Source organism: Macaca mulatta, chromosome 16 (assembly GCF_049350105.2).
Source record: "Macaca mulatta isolate MMU2019108-1 chromosome 16, T2T-MMU8v2.0, whole genome shotgun sequence".
Lineage (NCBI taxonomy): Eukaryota > Metazoa > Chordata > Mammalia > Primates > Cercopithecidae > Macaca > Macaca mulatta.
In genome coordinates this window covers 49,447,642-49,466,641 of record NC_133421.1, presented here as the reverse complement: position 1 = coordinate 49,466,641, position 19,000 = coordinate 49,447,642, and the positions used below count along the sequence as shown (strand labels likewise).

General features: G+C 36.4%; 1 protein-coding gene across 1 annotated transcript in view; it reads left to right on the top strand.

The window, feature by feature from the left end:
* The window catches only part of BRIP1 (BRCA1 interacting helicase 1), a 176,837-nt gene that overhangs the window by 135,529 nt on the left and 22,308 nt on the right, over window positions 1-19,000 (top strand). Inside the window, exon 17 of the mRNA XM_002808125.4 lies at window positions 9,278-9,390. Coding sequence (XP_002808171.4) covers window positions 9,278-9,390 — 113 coding nt within the window. The remainder of the gene's footprint in view (window positions 1-9,277; window positions 9,391-19,000) is intronic.

Sequence of the window (19,000 nt, the reverse complement as noted above, 5' to 3'; positions counted from 1 at the left end):
GGGGTACTGTGACTTGCCCAAGGTCATACAACCTAAGTGTCAAAGCCTTGACTCCAAGCCATGTGCTTTTTCTTTTTTTCCATTATACCTTCTTCCTCAAAATAAACTATAACATGAATGGTGGCATGTTCTAGAGATGATAATTTAAACATTTGCAGGTTTGAGTAATATTTTAACATGGATAACCTAACTAAATTGACACAAAGGTCATTACTCTTAAAAAGAATTTTTTAGGCTAGGCATGGTGGATCACACCTTAATCCCAGAGTTTTGGGAGGGCAAGACAGGAGGATTGCTTGAGGCCAGGAGTTCAAGACCAGCCTGGGCAAGGTGGTGAGACTGTGTCTCTAAAATAATTTTTTTTTAATTAGCCAGGTGTGGTGGCATGTGTCTGTAAGTCCTAAGCTACTGAGGAGGCTGAAGCAGAAGGATTGCTTGAACCCAGGAGCTGGAGGTTGCAGTGAGCTTTGACCATGCCACTGCACTCCATTCTGGATGACAGAGCAAGACCTTGTCTCTAAAACATAAAAATAAAAAATTTAACTTCGCCCTTCACAGAAGAAGCATACTAAGATTTCTTGCATGTCATAGAGTATTAACTTTTTAATAGGAAAAACTGGTCATATTTTTATAACTAGTTGAGGATGAATATGTTGAGAAGAGGAGATACCTGATTTCAGAGGGATATAGTTTGTTCTGTTTCTTAAATTTGAAATATCCAGGTTATTTTTGTCAACACTGACAATTAGTGATACTAAGTTTAATATAGATTTCTCTACAAAAAAAGCACCTTATCCAAAACAGTCTTAAAGCATATGTGAAATATATTGCTGTTACTATGTCTTGATAGATTATTGTGGTCAAGTTGTAACATAACAGGGAAAGTAAGTAACAACTAAAAACCATTTCTAATGTGCTTTTATCATTATTATTCTTACTTAAAAGGGAGCCTGGCTTCTTAACTCTTGGCAGAAATTAACTCATTTTCCCCATTTAAAAAAAGTGTATATATACACACACACTATTTGGTTAACTGTGTCAAAAATCTTGAAAATATGCCAGATGAAATAAAACCAGCTATATTCTTTTTAATCTAGCTAAATTATATCACATACAAGATCTTATGCTGAGTTTATAATTCTAACCATTGGAATTTATATTGCGATACCCTGATAGAAGTGTTTACACTATGATGATATGGAGCAGCAAATGTCTCTAATGCACAGTCTCTGTCTTCCAGATTGGGTTTGCTGTAAATGTTTAGGCTTTAGGCCCTGCACCTTGGCTAAAGATAAAACTGTTCTACTCGAGTGTTTGCTAGACAAATGTGTTTATTTTTCTGAAGCAAAGTTTTCTTAATATTTTTAATTATGTAGTTTAGCTGATTATTTGTCCTTAGTCTCATTTGGAGGCTTGAACTTTTGTCTTCAAGCTTATATACAAGAAAAAAAATTATATTCTTCTATTGATTGCTTTCAGGAAGGCATTTATTACTGAAATATAATATGTATTGGTATGTTGGGATAAAATCCACCATCTTTCATGTGAAGCAGCAGTAAAGTGAAGAGATGAATTTATAGTTCCAGCTCATATTTATCACACCATTTATTTTTTCAGAAGCTACTGATAAACTTAAAAAAGGCTACTCTTGTACAAAGCTATTTAAGACCAACATTGTTGCGTTTCACTGAAAGTTGAAAAAGTCTAATGTTAATAATTGTGACCTTAATTTCTTGTTGACATATGCAGTATAATCCTTTTGATTATTTCATATTGTCTATTGCTGCTATAAGTGCTCTGCTACTTATACTGTTTCCAATAAAACCAAGGCATGGAGAACTTAAGAAACTTGCTGTTCGATCTCAAGTACATTATGATATAATGGTAAAACTCAGAATCCAAATCATATAACTTCTGCTTGAATGCCATCTGTGTATTGGGTATTTTTACCCGGTTCTAAACTGCCTCAGTCTTAATTATCAATGCCTTTGCTGCTGAGGATCTTACCTCTACTTATGTCAGGTTAGATTTTGATGCAGATATATATTTATTTGTCTAAAAACTATAATAGTAAGGGTGCTTTACATTTGGTACAAACTTGACCTTCAATTATGAAATGATAAATTTTTGTGAATCTATGCAGCATCTGAACCAATGGGTTGCAAACTCAAGCAGCTACATGAGTTAAACAGGTTACTTAAATGAGTGGGTTAGTTGAGGGCAGTGGTGAGATAGCCAGATTTTTAGATGGTAGCAAATAAATTTTAATTATTTTAAGCCACAGTAAGGGCCACACAAAACACAACTATGGGCCTTCAGTTTGCAACCTTTAATAAAATAGTTTGTCTTTTTCCTGCTCTTCACACCCCTCCAAAATTACACATACACTAATTTATTGGGGATAGGGAGCAAGTGGTTTAAACTGTTTCCAGAAAGTACAATTAAGTGTAGCTTTCTATTTTGGGAAAGGCTTGTAAAATGTATTTGAAAAGTAATGTTAACTGATCTAAAAGATCATCTTCCCAAACCACACTTGAGCTCAGTTTATGGTGTTTACTTTCTGTCAAAACTTAGAAAAAATATTCACAGTTAACTTCCATCATGTAAAATGTCTGTCTCATTAGGCATTAAGGAAGCATTGGTCAACAGGTATAATGTTGTTAGATTATAAGGCTAATGTGAATGTGGGCATGACCTCCCAAATAGATCAAAGACTAATCTCTTTGACAGTTACAAGATGGCAGAGCTTGCCTTGGGCCTTTTGCTGGTGCACATTGAAACTATTTGTTTGGAAAGCATGCCTGAGGGATAAGAATGTGTTTATAAGGATGAGCAGGTAAAAGTAAAAGGTTGTCTTTTGACATTTCAACTAATCCCTTCCAGCCTTTGGTTTACTTAACATTTAGGCTATTTGCTGGCAGGAGAAACTGGCTTTTTCACATATGCTGTATGTCATTTTAAATTGGGCATTGATTTTCATGCTTGATAATCCCTAAGTGTACAGTGAAATAGATTCTGATGTCATTAAAATAAAGTGTACTCACTTTCTACCTTTTCTTAACCCTTAGTTTTGCTTTTTCCAATTAACTGTGATCTCACAAAGTAATTTTTATTCTTGATTAATTTAAAAAATCTGTTTATATAATAAATATTTCCAAGTTAACCTTTACATACTTCATTTCAGGGTTCTGTTTTTTGTTTGGGAGTTTTTTGGGTTTTTTGTAGGTTTTTAAACTTCTTATCTAAAATAAATTCCCCTGGGTAAAATATTGGCAGTATTTTACAGGCCATTTGGAGTGTAAAAGGTGTGTGAAAATTTGCAATAAATTAAAATAATGTAGTCATAGAGAAAATTTGAATTATGTTAATGAAAAATAAAAGACCAAGGAGATATAATTTTATTTAATCTAATAGTTGCTACATTAGCTCTAAATATTCCATTTATAACTAGTACTTCCTAGAGCAACTGTTGTCTTAGGAACAGTGACCATTATAATGTATCAGTCTGTCCATGGTGTAGGAAATTTTGAAAACACATAAGCTATTATGTCTGACAAAGTAGCTGTCAACTTTCTTTGAGGAAAATATTGTTGAAGAAGAGAAGATGCTTTAGTTACATTTTTGAGAGATAGGTAGGAAATACATATATTTTTCCCAGCTGGACAGAATTTTTAAAGTATTTTTTCCTCTAAATTATCATATGCTTTATTGCTGAATTTCCAGGAAGGGTATTTACATATCATCTAATATTTACTATGGTGTTATATTATCATTTACTACTTATGTTGTCCTAAAAAGCAAAGTTGGGCCGGGTACAGTGGCTCACGCCTGTAATCTCAGCACTTTGGGAGGCCAAGGTGGTGGGATCACCAGGTCTGGAGATCGAGATCATCCTGGCTAACACAGTGAAACCCCCTCTCTACTAAAAATATAAAAACTTAGCCGGGCATGGTGGCACACACCTGTAGTCCCAGCTACTCGGGAGGCTGAGGCAGGAGAATCACTTGAACCCAAGAGGCAGAAGTTGCAGTGAGCTGAGATCGTGCCATTGTACTCCAGCCTGGGCGGTAGAATGAGACTCTGTCTCAGAAAAAAAAGGAAAAAAAGCAAAGTTGGCTGGGTGTGGTGGCTCACACCTGCAATCTCAGCACTTTGGGAGGCTGAGGTGGGTGGATCACCTGAGGTCAGGAGTTCGAGACCAACCTAGCCAACATGGTGAAACCCTGCCTCTACTAAAACAAAACAAAACAAAACAAAACAAAAAAAATATATATATATATACAAAAATTAGCCAGGCATGGTGGTGTGTGCCTGTAATCCCAGCTACTTGGGAGGCTGAGGCAGGAGAATCGCTTCAACCCAGGAGATGGAGGTTGCAGTGAGCTGAGATCGCACCACTGCACTCCAGCCTGGGTGACAGAGGGATACTCTGTCAAAAAAAAAAAAAAAAAAAAGCAAAGTCTATGTCCTTTATATTCTAGTTGTAAAGTTTCATTTTAGAAATTTGATAGATTCTTTTGAGGGAGTGTAACATAAAAAGGGTGAGGTTTTGAGTTTTTAGATTTTTGGCTGGGCACAGTGGCTTACGCCCGTAATCCCAGCACTTTGGGAGGCCGAGGCAGGTGGATCACAAGGTCAAGAGATCGAGACCATCCTGGTCAACATGGTGAAAACTTGTTTCTACTAAACATACAAAAAATTAGCTGGGCGTGGTGGCACACGCCTGTACTCTCAGCTACTCAGGAGGCTGAGGCAGGAGAATCTCTTGAACCTGGGAGGCAGAGGTTGCAGTAAGCCAAGATCACGCCACTGTACTCCAGCCTGGCGACAGAGCGAGACTCCGTCTTTTAAAAAGAAAAAAAAAGAAAGAAAGAAAAAAGCTGAGATTTTACTCTTATAGTAAGATAAAAATTTTTACCTCCCCCAATTTGAAAGCTGCTTTTCAGAAGTATACTGTTCTCTTTTCTTTCCTAAAGCATATTCTTTTATTTAAAAAGGTTAATAGTGGCTGGGCGCAGTGGCTCATGCCTGTAATCTCAGCATTTTGGGAGGCCAATGTGGGTGGATTACCTGAGGTCAGGAGTTCGAGACCAGCCTGACCAACAATGTGAAATCCCGACTCTACTAAAAATACAAAAATTAGCTGGGCATGGTGGCAGGTGCCTGTAGTCCCAGCTACTCGGGAGGCTGAGACAGGAGAATTGCTTGAACCTGGGAGGCGGAGGTTGCAGTGAGCTGAGATCGTGCCACTGCACTCCAGCCTGGGCGATAGAGCGAGACTCCATCTCAAAAAAAAAAAAAAAAAAGTTAATAGTGTTATAGACTACACTGAAACTACTTTGTTTTTTCTTGAGTAGGTTTACAATTTAGTAAAGTATTATTAAGTAAAATAGAGGTCACTTGAACCTAAACACTGCAACACCATGACACTCAATTAGACCTAGACAGCTACTAAGTGACTAGTGACTACTAACTGCTGGTGGGTAGTATGTACAGCATGGATACAATGGACAAAGGGATGATTCACATCTGGGTGGGATGCAGCAGGATAGCATGAGATGTCATCATGCTACTCAGAACAGTGGCAATTTAAAACAAATTATTTCTGCAATTTTTTATTTAATATTTTTGGACCACAGTTGACTGCAGTTAACTTAAACCACTGCAGATAAGAGGGAACTACTGTATAAGTTTTGTTATAAGAGGGAACTACTGTATAAGTTGCTTGGGAGCCTGAGGTGGGGGAATCACTTGAGCCCAGGAGGTCAAGGCTGAAGTAAGCCATGATCGCACCACTGCCCTCCAGTCTGGGTGACAGACTGAGGTCCTGTCTCTCAAAAAAACAAGACAAAAAACAAATATCTCCCTATTCCTCCCTTCTTTCTCCCCTTCCCATCTGCTAGTATCCTCTGTTCTACTTTTTATTTTTATGAGATTAACTTTTTTAAGCTTCCACATATGAGCAAGAACATGTGGTGTTTAACTATGTTTTTTATTTATTTCACTTAAGGTAGTGTCCTCAGTTCCATCCATGTTGCTGTGAATCACAGGATTTCATTCTTTTTTATGGCTGTTTAGTATTCCATTGTGTATATGTACCACATTTTCTTTATCCAGTCATCTGTTGTTGGATACCTTGGTTGATTCCATATCTTGGTTATTGAGAATAGTGCTGCAATAAACACAGGGGTGCCTGATGTCTCTTCAATATAATGATTTTCTTCAAGAAAGTAACTCCACATATCTTTATTTAGGCTTCTACTACAAAAATACACAGTTGGCCCTCTGTATTTATGGGTTCTGCATCTGTGGATTCACCCAAGTGTTAATCGAAAATATTTGAAAAAAATTGCTTCTGTACTCAACATGTGCAGATTTTTTCTTGTCATTATTCCCTAAACACTACAATGTAACAACTATTTGCATAGCTTTGCATCATATTAGCTACTAAAGTAATCCAGAGATTATTTAAAGTATAAAGGAGGATATACATAGGTTATGCAAATACTAAGCCATTTTATATCAAGGACTTGAGCATCCATGGATTTTGGTATCTGAGGGAAGTTCTGAAAGCAATCACCCATGGATACCAAAGGACAACTGTACCATTTGATATACTTGTCCTGGAATACTACAGTTGCACCAGATTATTGCCTGAAGACAATTACTAGGCCACAGTGCAGGGAGAATAAACTCCAACAGAGCTCAGTGGTCACACTGAGCTAAAGTGATAAAGTTTAGGGAAAGTCCGTGGCAGCTAGAATTTGCAAGGCAGAGTACTAGAGAGGATGGAGCTGCATAGAGAGGAGGCTCCAGGTATCTGCATTGGCATCCCCTTGAGTTTTTGGTTCAGTACTGATAGGCATATACATGAGAGGAAGCTACATATGACCAATAAGTAGGCAGAAGAATTCCTAGAGTTCACAAATATCTGGGAATAGTTTGAGTTCCCAGCAGCCAGAAGGGAAAAGACTTCATAACACATGGGGTACTTGATACAATAATCAGTAGAGTTTCACCTTTGTATGGGGGATAAAACAGCCCTAGATTAAAGGCTGCTCTTGACTTTCCCTAACAAGGGTCAGCCTCAAAATAATGAACTGGTTCCAAGTACCCTAACTGCATTCACAACAAAATCCAGTAACCACTGACTTAATGCTCACTATGTCTAGTATCAAATCAAAAATTAGCAGGCATGCAAAGAAGAGAATTTAACCTCTAATACAGAGGGAAATCAATCAATAGAAACAAAACCAGAAATGACAGAGATGTTAGAACTGGCTGGCAGACAAGGATTTTTAAAATACCTTATGTTTTATGTTCTGTAAGTTCAAAGAAGATAGAAGAAAACATAAGCATACTGAAAAGAGAAACAGAAGCTATTTTTTAAATACCTATGTGAAATATCTCAATATGAAACAAAAAATACACTGGATGGATTAGACACTGCAGAAGGAAAAGTTGGTGAACTTAAAATCTTAGAAATAAAAATTATCCAAAATGAAGTGTAGAGTGAAAAAAAAGAGTGTCAGTGATATGTGGAGTAACATAAAGTAGTCTAATAAAGTTGTAATTGGAGTCCAAGAAGAAGAAGAAGTGTTTGGAGGCAGAAGAATATATATATTTAGAGAAATAATGGCTGAAAAATTTTCAAGTTTGATAGAAACTGTAAGCCTACAGGTCCAAGAAGCTTAATAAAACTCAAGCAAAATACACACAACAGCACATTATAATCCAATCCAAAGTCGCTAAAAGGGGAACATTACAGAGATAGGACAATAGCATATTTTTTCTTCAGAACTATGCAAATCAGAAAATAATGAGAAGCCGTTTTTAACAAAAGAAAAAACCTGTCAATTTAGAATTCTTGATCAAGAGGGACAATCTCTCAAAAATGAAGATAGTGAAGGCTTTTCAGAAAAAAAACAAAAGCTGAAAGAACTCATTGCCAGCAAACCTGCACTACTAATATTAAAGAAAGTTCTTCAGGTAGAAGGAAAATGATACCAGATGGAAATTTAAATCTACATAAGAAAATGAAGAGTGCCAGAAATGGTAAATCTGTGGGTAACTCAGTATCTCTTAAAAGATAATCTTTTGGGACAAAATGGAAATCTGAATAAAATACGTAGATTATTTAATACTAATGTATTAATGTTAATTTCTTAATTTGACATAAGCTATAGTAATATAAGATGTTAAAATTAGGGGAAATTGGGTAAAGGGTATAAGGAATCTCTGTACTATCTTTGGAACTTTTCTGTAAATCTAAACTTATTTCAAAATTGTAAACTTATTTAAAATTAAAAGATAATGTACTGTTTAAAGCATAATAAAATGTTTTATGAGTTTATAGCATGTATCAAACTTAAATACATGGCAGCAATCACATAAAGGACAATAAAAGGAAATGGAAGTATATTGTGGTATTTTTACATCATATGTGAAGTGGTATAATATTATTTTAAGGTAGACTAATAAGGATGTATATCATAAACCCTAGAGGAATCACATACACACAAAGACATAGCTAAGAATCCAGTAGTGGGAATAATATGGAAGCATTAGTGGGGGGAAAAAAACCTTGATTGATCCAAAAGATAAAAAGAAAATGGGACAGATAGGGGGGAAAAAAAAGCAAGGTGGTAGTCTTAAACCCAATCATAACAATAATTACATTAAATGTAAATGGTCTAAACATTGCAATTAAAAAGCAGAGATTACCAGACTGGATAAACATGAAAGAATGAACTACTCATAAACCTTTCAACATGAATGAATTCTAAAAGTATACTAAATGAAAAAAGTCACAAGTCATTACATAATATATGATAATATTTATATGAAATTCTATAAAGGGCAAAACAGAAAGCAGATCAGTGGTTGCCAGGGCCAGCAATGGAGGAAAGAAATTTACTATAAAGGGATAAGAAGGAACTTTTGAGGGTAATGAAAATGTTCTATAATATGATGGTGGTTACATTGCTATATATGTCAAAACTCATCTACTTGTACACTGAAAATGTATGGATTTAATGAATGTAAGTTCAATAAAACTTTGAGATCACACAGCTGATTATTTATATGCATTACATAATTTAAGGAATGTAAAGCTAAATAAAACTGTTTTAATGAAATGAAAAAAATCAGTACTGAAAAACAAAATAAAATCTCTACCCTAAAAATGTGTATATTCAAACTGTTAGAAGTTAGTATGATGTTTAAAATGAGCTTTAATTATCTACTACATTTTAAAATATAATTTTAAAATTATTAGGTTGAACTAAAACGACGATACAATGACCACCATTCAAAATTGAGAGGTCTTTTACCTGGCCGTCAGTGGTATGAAATTCAAGCATACAGGGCCTTAAACCAGGCCCTTGGTAGGTAAGTGGAGTGAAATTTAATATAATATAATATTATCTGTGACAGGGCTATATATATTAAGCTAGTTTTGCTACTTTACTCTTTATAATTAATTTGGTAAAATTTTATTTAACTGGAACCATAGGAACAGGTATGTTTTCAATAATAGCTGTCGCAAGTAGAATTTGAAAAGAGTAAATAAGTTATTCCCAAAACAAAACTCACAATTTGCTATTGTTTTAGACAGTCTCACTCTGTCGCCCAGGCTGGAGTGCAGTGGCGTGATCTCGGTTCACTGCATCCTCCACCGCCCGGGTTGAAGCAATTCTCCTGCCCCAGCCTCCCAAGTAGCTGGGATTACAGGCATGTGCCACCATGCCCAGCTAATTTTTGTGTTTTTAGTAGAGATGAGGTTTCACCATGTTGGCTGGGTCTGAAACTCCTGGCCTTAAGTGATCCACCCACCTCAACCTCCCAAAGTGCTGGGATTATAGGTGTGAGCTACTTGGGAGGCTGAAGTAGGAGGATTGCTTGAGCCTGGGAGGTGGGGGTTGCAGTGAGCCGAAATCATGCCACTGCACTCCAGCCTGGGCAACAGAGCCAGACCCTGTCTTGAAAAAAAAAAAAATAATAATTGAAGAAGGGTTAAAACAAGCCATAATCATGGTCCTAAAGAATTAACGCCTACTAAACATTTAATCATGATACTCCTATTTCTAAATATTCTTGCCCATTAAGATTTGTGCTTTGTGAAACTCATTTTTAAATCATCATTTTATACAGTCATGCATCACTTAATGACAGGGATATATTCTGAGAAGTGAGTTGTTAGGCAATTGTACTGTTGTGGGAACATTATAAAATGTACTTAGAGAAACCTAGATAGTATAGTCTACTACACATCTAGGCTATATAGTATAGCCTATTGCTCCTAGATCACAAACCTGTATAGCATGTTACTGTACTGTAGACAATTGTAACACAAGGGTAAGTAATTGAGTATATAAATGTAGAAAAGGTACAGTAAAAATATTATATACAAATACAGTATATTAAAAATGGTACAAATGTACATGGCACTTACCAGGAATAGAGCTTACAGGGCTATAAGCTGCTCCAAGTGAGTCGACCGAGTAGTGAGTGAATGTGAAGACCTAGGACATTACTGTACACTAACTGTAGGCTTTGTAAACACTGTACACTTAGTCTATAGTAAATTTATTTTTATTTTTTTCAATAATAAATTACTGTGAGCTTACTCTAACTTTTCTTTTTGAGAGATGAGGTGTCACTGTGTTGCCCAGTCTGGTCTCGAACACCTGGGCTCAAGCAGTCCTCTCACCTTGGCCTCCCAAGTAGCTGGAACTCCAGGCACACGCCACTGTGCCCAGCTTACTGTAATTTTTTTACTTTATAAACTTTTTATCTTTTTTTTTACCTTTTTGACTCTTTTACAACACTTAGCTTAAAACACAAATTATTCAGCTTTACAAAAATAATTTTCATATCCTTATTCTATAACCTTTTTCTATTTTTGAAATTTTTGTTTTTTTTTTTTTTTACTTCGTAAACTTTTCTGTTAAAAATGAAGACATGGGGAGCTCAATGGTTGATGCCTGTAATCCCAGCACTTTGGGAGGCCAATGTGGGCAGATCACTTGAGGTCAGGAGTTCGATACCAGTCTGGCCAACATGGTGAAACCCCGTCTGTACTAAAAATACAAAAATTAGTTGGGTGTGGTAGCAGGTGCCTATAATCCCAGCTACTTGGGAGGCTGGGGCAGGAGAATTACTTGAACCCGGGAGATGGAGGCTGCATTGAGCCAAGATTGCCCTACTGTACTCCAGCCTGGGCGACAAAGCGAGACTCCATCTCAAAAAAAAAAAAAAATGAAGACATGAACACTCAGGTAGTAGCCTAGGCCTACACAGGATCAGGAGCATCAATATCCCTGTCTTCTACCGCCATGTCTTGAATCACTGGAAGGTCTTCAGAACCAATAAATAACATGCATGGAGCTGTCATCTCCTATGATAGCAATGCCTTCTTCTGGAATTCTGCCTGAGGGATCTGCCTGAAGCTGTTTTATAGTTAACTTTTTTTAAAATATAAGTGAAAGGAGTACACTCTAAAATAATGATAAGAAGTACAATATAGTAAATACACAAACCAGTAACATAGTTATTATCATTATCAAGTATTATATACTATACATAATTGTATGTGCTATACTTTTATAAGACTAGCAGCACAGTAGGTTTGTTTACACCAGCATCACCACAAGCACTTGTAATGCATTGTGCTATAATGTTACAATGGTGACATCACTAGGTGATAGGAATTTTTCAGCTCCATTGTAATCTTATGGGACCACTATCATATATGCACTACACATTGACAGAAACATCATTATGTGGTGCATTACTATCCCTTAATTTCATATTGTAGGGCATCAACATCTAATTTATAAATGCTATAATTAGATTTTGTGCAAAATAAATTTTTTTTTTTTTTTTGAGATGAAGTCTCTCTCTGTAGCCAGGCTGGGCTGGAGTGCAGTAGCACAATCTCAGCTCACTGCAGCCTCTGTCTCCTGCATTCAAGCGGTTCTTCTGCCTCAGCCTCCCAAGTAGCTGGCACTACAGGCTCGCACCACCACACCTGGCAAATTTTTGTATATTTAATAGAGATGGGTTTTCACCATGTTGGACAGGATGGTCTCGATTTCTTGACCTCGTGATCCACCTGCATTGGCCTCCCAAAGTGCTGGACTTACAGGCATGAGCCACTGCGTTTGGCCTGCAAATTAATATTTTATCTTCTCTGTGAAATTGTAATTAGCTTAACTATGTAATTATTTACTTCTTAGTGAAGCTGTAAGGCATTTGGATAATTCATAGAAACAGGCTGGGCTAGGTGAGGTGGCTCATGCCTGTAATTCCAGCCCTTTGGGAGGCAGAGGCGGGCGGATCACCTGAGGTCAGGAGTTTGAGATCAGCCTGGTCAACATGGTGAAACCCCATCTGTACTAAAAATACAAAAATTAGCTGGGTGTGGTGGCGGGCGCCTATAGTCCCAGCTACTGGGGAGGCTGAGGCAGGAGAATTGCTTGAACCTGGTAGGTGGAGGTTGCACTGAGCTGAGGTCGCGCCACTGCACTCCAGCCTGGGCGACGGAGACTCCATCTAAAAAAAAGAAATAGGATAAGAGTAAAATGAAAACATGACCAGTTGACATATTTGCACTTCAACCAGAAGTCCCACAACTAATCATGATCTTACCCAGTGAAATTAAAAATTTCGATTTTTCTGGTGTCTTGCGTACTTACATTAGCCCATTTGTAAACCAGATTGCATGTGAGTTCAGATTTGTGTGTAGCTTAGACATAGCTATATGTATATGTATGCATATACGTAAGCTATATGTATTTGTGTATAGCTTAAACATAAGACTACAACAACTAGATTTAAGCCTTAGAACACGTCACCCACTGTGCTCCCCATCATTTTATTTTTTATTATTATTATTATTATTATTTTGAGATAGAGAGAGTCTTGCTCTGTTGCCCAGGCTGGAGTGCAGTGGCGCAATCTCGGTTCACTGCAACCTCCACCTCCTGGGTTCAAGTGATTCTCCTGCCTCAACCTCCTGAGTAGCTGGGATTACAGGCACATGCCACCACGCCTGGCTAATTTTTGTATTTTTAGTAGAGACAGGGTTTTGCTGTGTTGGCCAGGCTGGTCTTGAACTCCTGGCCTCAAGTGATCTTCCCGCTTCAGGCTCCCAAAGTGTTAGGATTACATGCGTGAGCCACCACACCCAGCCACTCCCCATCATTTTAGAATGGTATTCTCCAAATGTTTTTCTTCAAACTGAGTGATTCAGGTCTACGGTTAAGCTACAGAGATCCTGCTCCCCTTTTCTTCCTAGAAATCCCATTTTACTTGGAATCAAGTTGCACTGCAGGTTATTGAAGCATCACATCTGCTTACTTTGTGTCTCCCTGTGTTGACTGACCTGTGTTTTTTTGTTTGTTTGTTTGTTTGAATTTTAATATTCAGCTAATAGTTTCTAGGGGAACTTGAATATATTTTTGAAATTGTTTACTTTTAGTCATTATACTCAATTTTAGGAAAATAAATATACTTATCTCAGTTGATTTTTCTTCCTTTTAGTATAAGCAATGCCTTGAATTTCAAGAAACCATGTGAAACAAAAGTTATGTTTGTATGCGGTTTTCTCGTTTACAAACCTTTTCCACATATCTCACTTGATTCTTCTACCAATCACTTCCAGTAGCAATGCATGTTGCTACTTGATGTTTTATTTGATTTGCTTTTTTTTTTTTTTGAGATGGAGTCTCACTCTGTCACCCAGTGCAGTGGCGCAATCTTGGCTCCCTGCAACCTCCTCCACCCAGGTTCAAGCGATTCTCCTGCCTCAGCCTCTTGAGTAGCTGGGACTACAGGCACGCACTACCATGCCCAGCTAATTTTTATATTTATAGTAGAGATGGGGTTCATCATGATGACCAGGCTGGTTTCAAACTCCTGACCTTAGATGATCCACCTGCCTCAGCCTGAGTTGTTTTTAAACTGGTTATGAGAAATTAAATAATTTTTCTAAGGCCATATGGCTACTAAATGGCCCTTTACATCTTGGTCCCATCCACTTCTAAAACTGTAATACCTGATTTTTCATTTTTATGCTCTACCTCTAGCCACCAAATTTTTCACTATTAAACATAAACATGTCACTATTAAACTATCAAACATACTATATTCTTTCATTATGCTTTGCCTTGGCTTATAAGTTACCACACAATTCATTTGGCAAATTTAGCAATCAAAACCTCATTGAAAGTCATGTCCTTTATGAGGACCTTTAAAACTTCTCCAACTAGAGTTATTTATACCTTAGTAAACCTATAGCATTTTGGTTGCTATCTGTATTATAGCACATATCTCATTGTATTGTAATAGCCTGTTTTCTTCCTTGAACATGTGTTACATGTTTTTACATTCTCAGCAACCAAGTCTCAAATGCTTGTTTAATGAAAAATGTGAGGTTCAGTGCTTTTTCCCACCATACAACATTGCCCAGAGAGCTTTTAGAGCTTCAAAACATGCTTTCCTGGAATATCATAAAAATCATGTATTTATAGTATTGATATATAATACTGTACCTTAGTATTTTATTAATTTTTTTAAATGGAGAGCCCAGCTATCGTTTTACTGATTTTCAGAGAATAATGCCAATAATTAATAATTTGTTACAAAGGAGCTTATCCTTTTAAAACCAATCAATAAGTAAAATTTTTAAAATTAAAAAAATAAAGATCAAGCAAATGTTTTATGTTATTTAATAAAACTCATAATATATATTGATTGACAGAAAAGGTGCTTATACTCTGAGTCACTCTTCTGGTAAGGGATACAGAAGATCTAAAGTAAGCAGAAACCAATGGATTCTTTTTAATGTTAATTTTTTTAAGCACACATGGGACTGTTAGGAGTATTTGAAGTAATATAAGTCTATGAAATACAAGAACAGCCTTTGGAAACATACCAGATGGTTTTGCAACCAGGTTACAACTGCACTATGAGTTTCCTAACTAGTCTTTGTTGCTTTACTGAAAGCATAATCTTTGTCTCAAGTGGGCATAATTCATTTAAGCAAGGCAGTTCGAAAACAATGGTAAAAAGAAAAGGTGAAATCTCATTTCTTTAAATTGTTTCATTAACAGAAGTACCTTTCTACCATACCACAGAATGCTTTAAATGTAAATCAAACTGGAACCAAAATACAGTGGCACACTGACTTTCCATTGACTTTCAATATTCTTCTGTAGTGTTGACAATAGTCATCTTCCTATCCTTCCCAGTGTTATTATGGTCTGTTGCCTTGGAGCCTATAGATTACTTTAAAATAATATCAAAAAATAATGCCCTATAAAATTTAGATTTTTTTAGTCTTTGTAGAAAAATTGAACATTTATGTTACTCTTCACCCCCTCAAAATCCTATGATAATAAAGGAATGAAAATGTCAAACCTGCAATGTTACAAAGAGAGAGAGGAGACAGTGACAGACAAGCAGTATCAACAAATTTTGAACACTGGAAAACAGATGAATGACTGAGTGACTTAGCAGGCAAGACAAAGCTGAAATTTAAATTTACACTGATGATAGTTAACAAGAACTTTCAGATTCATGCATGAAAAAGCCTAGGATTTGGAGCAATCTAAAATGTCAATGAAAGTGAGGTTTAAAAACAGGTGGCTTGGTTGCAAGAGAGTATAAGAAGCAATTAGCCCCCTCTCTCACCCAAGTTTACTTCTGGAAAGGTTGAACAACAGAGTCTCTGTATTCTTCAACACCAGGCACAGCTGAGTATGTATTAAAGATGGAGGTTAATATTATATATGGGGATTCTACATACTGAATGTGAGAACTCCATGCCCTGTTCTTTTTAGCTCTGAGTAGGCTGACAATCAGTCTTACATCTCCCAAGGGTGTAGAATTCCTCTTTAGGGAAACTGACCACCCCATGAAAAAGTATCTACAAATTGGCCCGGTTCCTACCAAATTACCCTATAGCAAACTTCCCAGCGTATAAGCTCTACCCATACATTCAGAGCTGCCAATCATTGTTTTAGTGCCTTACTCTTAAGTAAGCGCAGAGTCTTCACCAGATTGTCAAAGAAAGTCTCTAACATGAAAAACAGACCAAAACAACAACAACAACAAAACAAGTACAACAAAGCAAACAAAAACAGAGGAGAAGAACTCTGAGAAAATAGAAACAGCACAACAGACTAGAACAAGGATTGGCCAGTGCTTTCTATAAAGGGCCAGACAGTACAGTAGTCTCTCCTTAACCAGAGAAGATAAATTCCACAACTTCCACTAAATGCCTGAAACTATGGGTAGTACCAACCTCTGTGTATACTGTGTTTTTTCTATCTGATAACCAAGATGGCTACTAAATGACTAACAGGCAAAAAGAGTATACAGCATGGACATGGTGGACAAAGGGATGATTAACATCCTGAGTGGGACAGCATGAGATTTTTATCATGCAGCTCAGAAAGGCATGCATTTTAAAATGTATGAATTATTTCTGGAATTTTCCATTTAATATTTTTGGACATTTGACCATGAGTAACTTTGACCATAGGCAAGATTGCAGCTGTGGGGGACTACTGTGTATAATTTAGGCTTTGCAGGCTACATACAGTCTGTCACATATTTTTTGTTTTTTCCTTAATCCTCTTAAAAATGATCACTTGAGTCAGCAGTTTGAGACCAGCCTGGCCAACATGGTGAAACCCCATTTCTACTAAAAATACAAAAATTAGCTAGGTATGGTGGTACACACCTGTAATGCCAGCTACTCAGGAGGCTGAGGGAAGAGAATCACTTGAACCTGGGAGGTGGAGGTTGCAGTGAGCCGACGTTGCACCACTGCACTTCAGCCTGGGCGACAGAATGAGACTCTTTCTCAAAAAAAAAAAAAAAAAAAAAATGTGAAGACCATTCCTACACATTGGAGGCTGTACAAAAACAAGACATGGGTTATTTTTGTGGACACTACAGGCTATAGTTTGCCAACCCCAGATAGGAGAAATCTTCAAAAAAATATTAATATGCATAGAGATGTACCATATTTCCTCCATGAAACAAGAACAAAAGAATAAGAAGTTCTTAGAAATTAACATGATACCAACAAATTTTAAATGCATAATAGGGCTTGGAAGATAAAATTGAAATTTTCCAGATCGAAAAGAGAAAGCGGGAAAGAAGAACTAGAAAATTGGAGGATCAGTATGCAATAACCAACTTCTGATAAATAGGAGGCCCAGATCATGAGAACAGAAAAAATAAAGGAAAGAAACATCTCAGAGAAATAACTCAAGAAAATTTCTCAGAATTGAATAACATGATTTCCTGATTGAAGGGGCTCACTAAGGCACAGGTAAAGGAGGAAAAGCTACAAAGCACTTCACTGTGTCCTTTCCAAGTACCAGGGGATAAAGAAAAAGTCTTAAAATCTTCCAAAGACAAAAAGACAAGTCTCTATCTCACAAAAGATACAGAATCAGAATCACAACAGACTTCTGAAAAGCCACACTGAAACCAAAAAAATAGAAAAAATTGTCTTCAAATATTTTAGGGAAATTTTGGATTTCTAACTTAAGTTCTATTCAAGCCAAACTAACAAACTATAAGACAAAATAAAACCTTCAACATACAAGGACCTAAAACATTTGCTTCAAATGGACACTTTCTCAAGATGTTACTGGAAGATATGCTCCATCAAAATAAAAAAAATTCAAAAAGGAATATCAAGGATGCAGGAAACTAGGGTTACAATCCAGAATAGAGGCAAAGATAATTCCTAAAACAACCAGGAAGGAAAACTCTGGGATGATAGCAGTGCGGCAAGTAGTCCAAATTGAGTTCAGAGGATAGAAGGTTTGACCATACTGGGAAGAATTTTTACAGCTGTGGCATGGTTTAGGGATTAATTAATGATAGAAAACATTAAAAAATTAATCCATAAAAAGAAGAGGCAGTTATTAACTCCAGGGAAGGCAAGAAGTCTTGTACAATAAAGGAAATGTAATTATAGTGCACTATGTGACTCAGTTGTTAATATTCCCAGGAAGGGATGGTGAAGTATCAGTGGTATAAGAGAAATAAACATCTTCCACAGGAGAGAATCAGTACATAAGTTCTCAAGTTCAAAAACCAAGAAGTAGTAGTAGGATGAATGTTCCTTAGAAATATGGAGATAAAAACCAGAAGAGCTACCTAAAAAATTGAAAGTAATTGTTTCCGAGGAATGGGATTTGTAAACAGGAGGTGGGTGGGGAAAGGACAGTTATGTTTTTCACTGAAAACATAAAACTATGTGTTTGTGTTTCTTTGATAAAAGTTAAAATTTACAAAGCTAAAATTAAATTAACTTTAAAAAATAGTTCAAGTGTTTCAGTCCTAGATAAGATGAAGTAAGCATATTTAATAGTCTAAAAAACCTAGACAGAATATGTGGAATAGCTGTTTGAGAACTCTGAAAAGTAAGCACTAGTAGGTAGATTAAGAAAGGAGACCAGAATTCAAAATACCAATGATCTAACTCAAGTAACTGTTTAATACCAGATAAAGTAGAATTCCAAGCAAATAAAATTAGGGATAAAAGAGAACATTACATAATGATAACAGGGTGAATTCACCAAGAAGACATAAGAATCACAAATGTGTATGCACCCCAAAACAGGGTTTCAAAATACATGAAGCAAAACTGACAGATCTGAAGAGAAAAATAGACAAATATACAATTATAGTTGGAAACTTCGAAATTCCTCTCAGTAACAGAACTAGTAGACAAACTAATAGATATAGATGACTTGAGCAACATTATTAGCCAACTCAAGTCCAGTATGTTCTCTGACAGTAATGGAATTAAACTACTAATCTAGTTTCAACTAGAAATCAATAACAGAAAAATGTCCAAATACTTGGAAACTAAGCAGCATATTTCTAAATAATCCATAGACAAAACAGCAAGTTTCAAGTAAAATTAGAAAATATTTTGAACTGATCAAAAATGAAAATACAGCATATC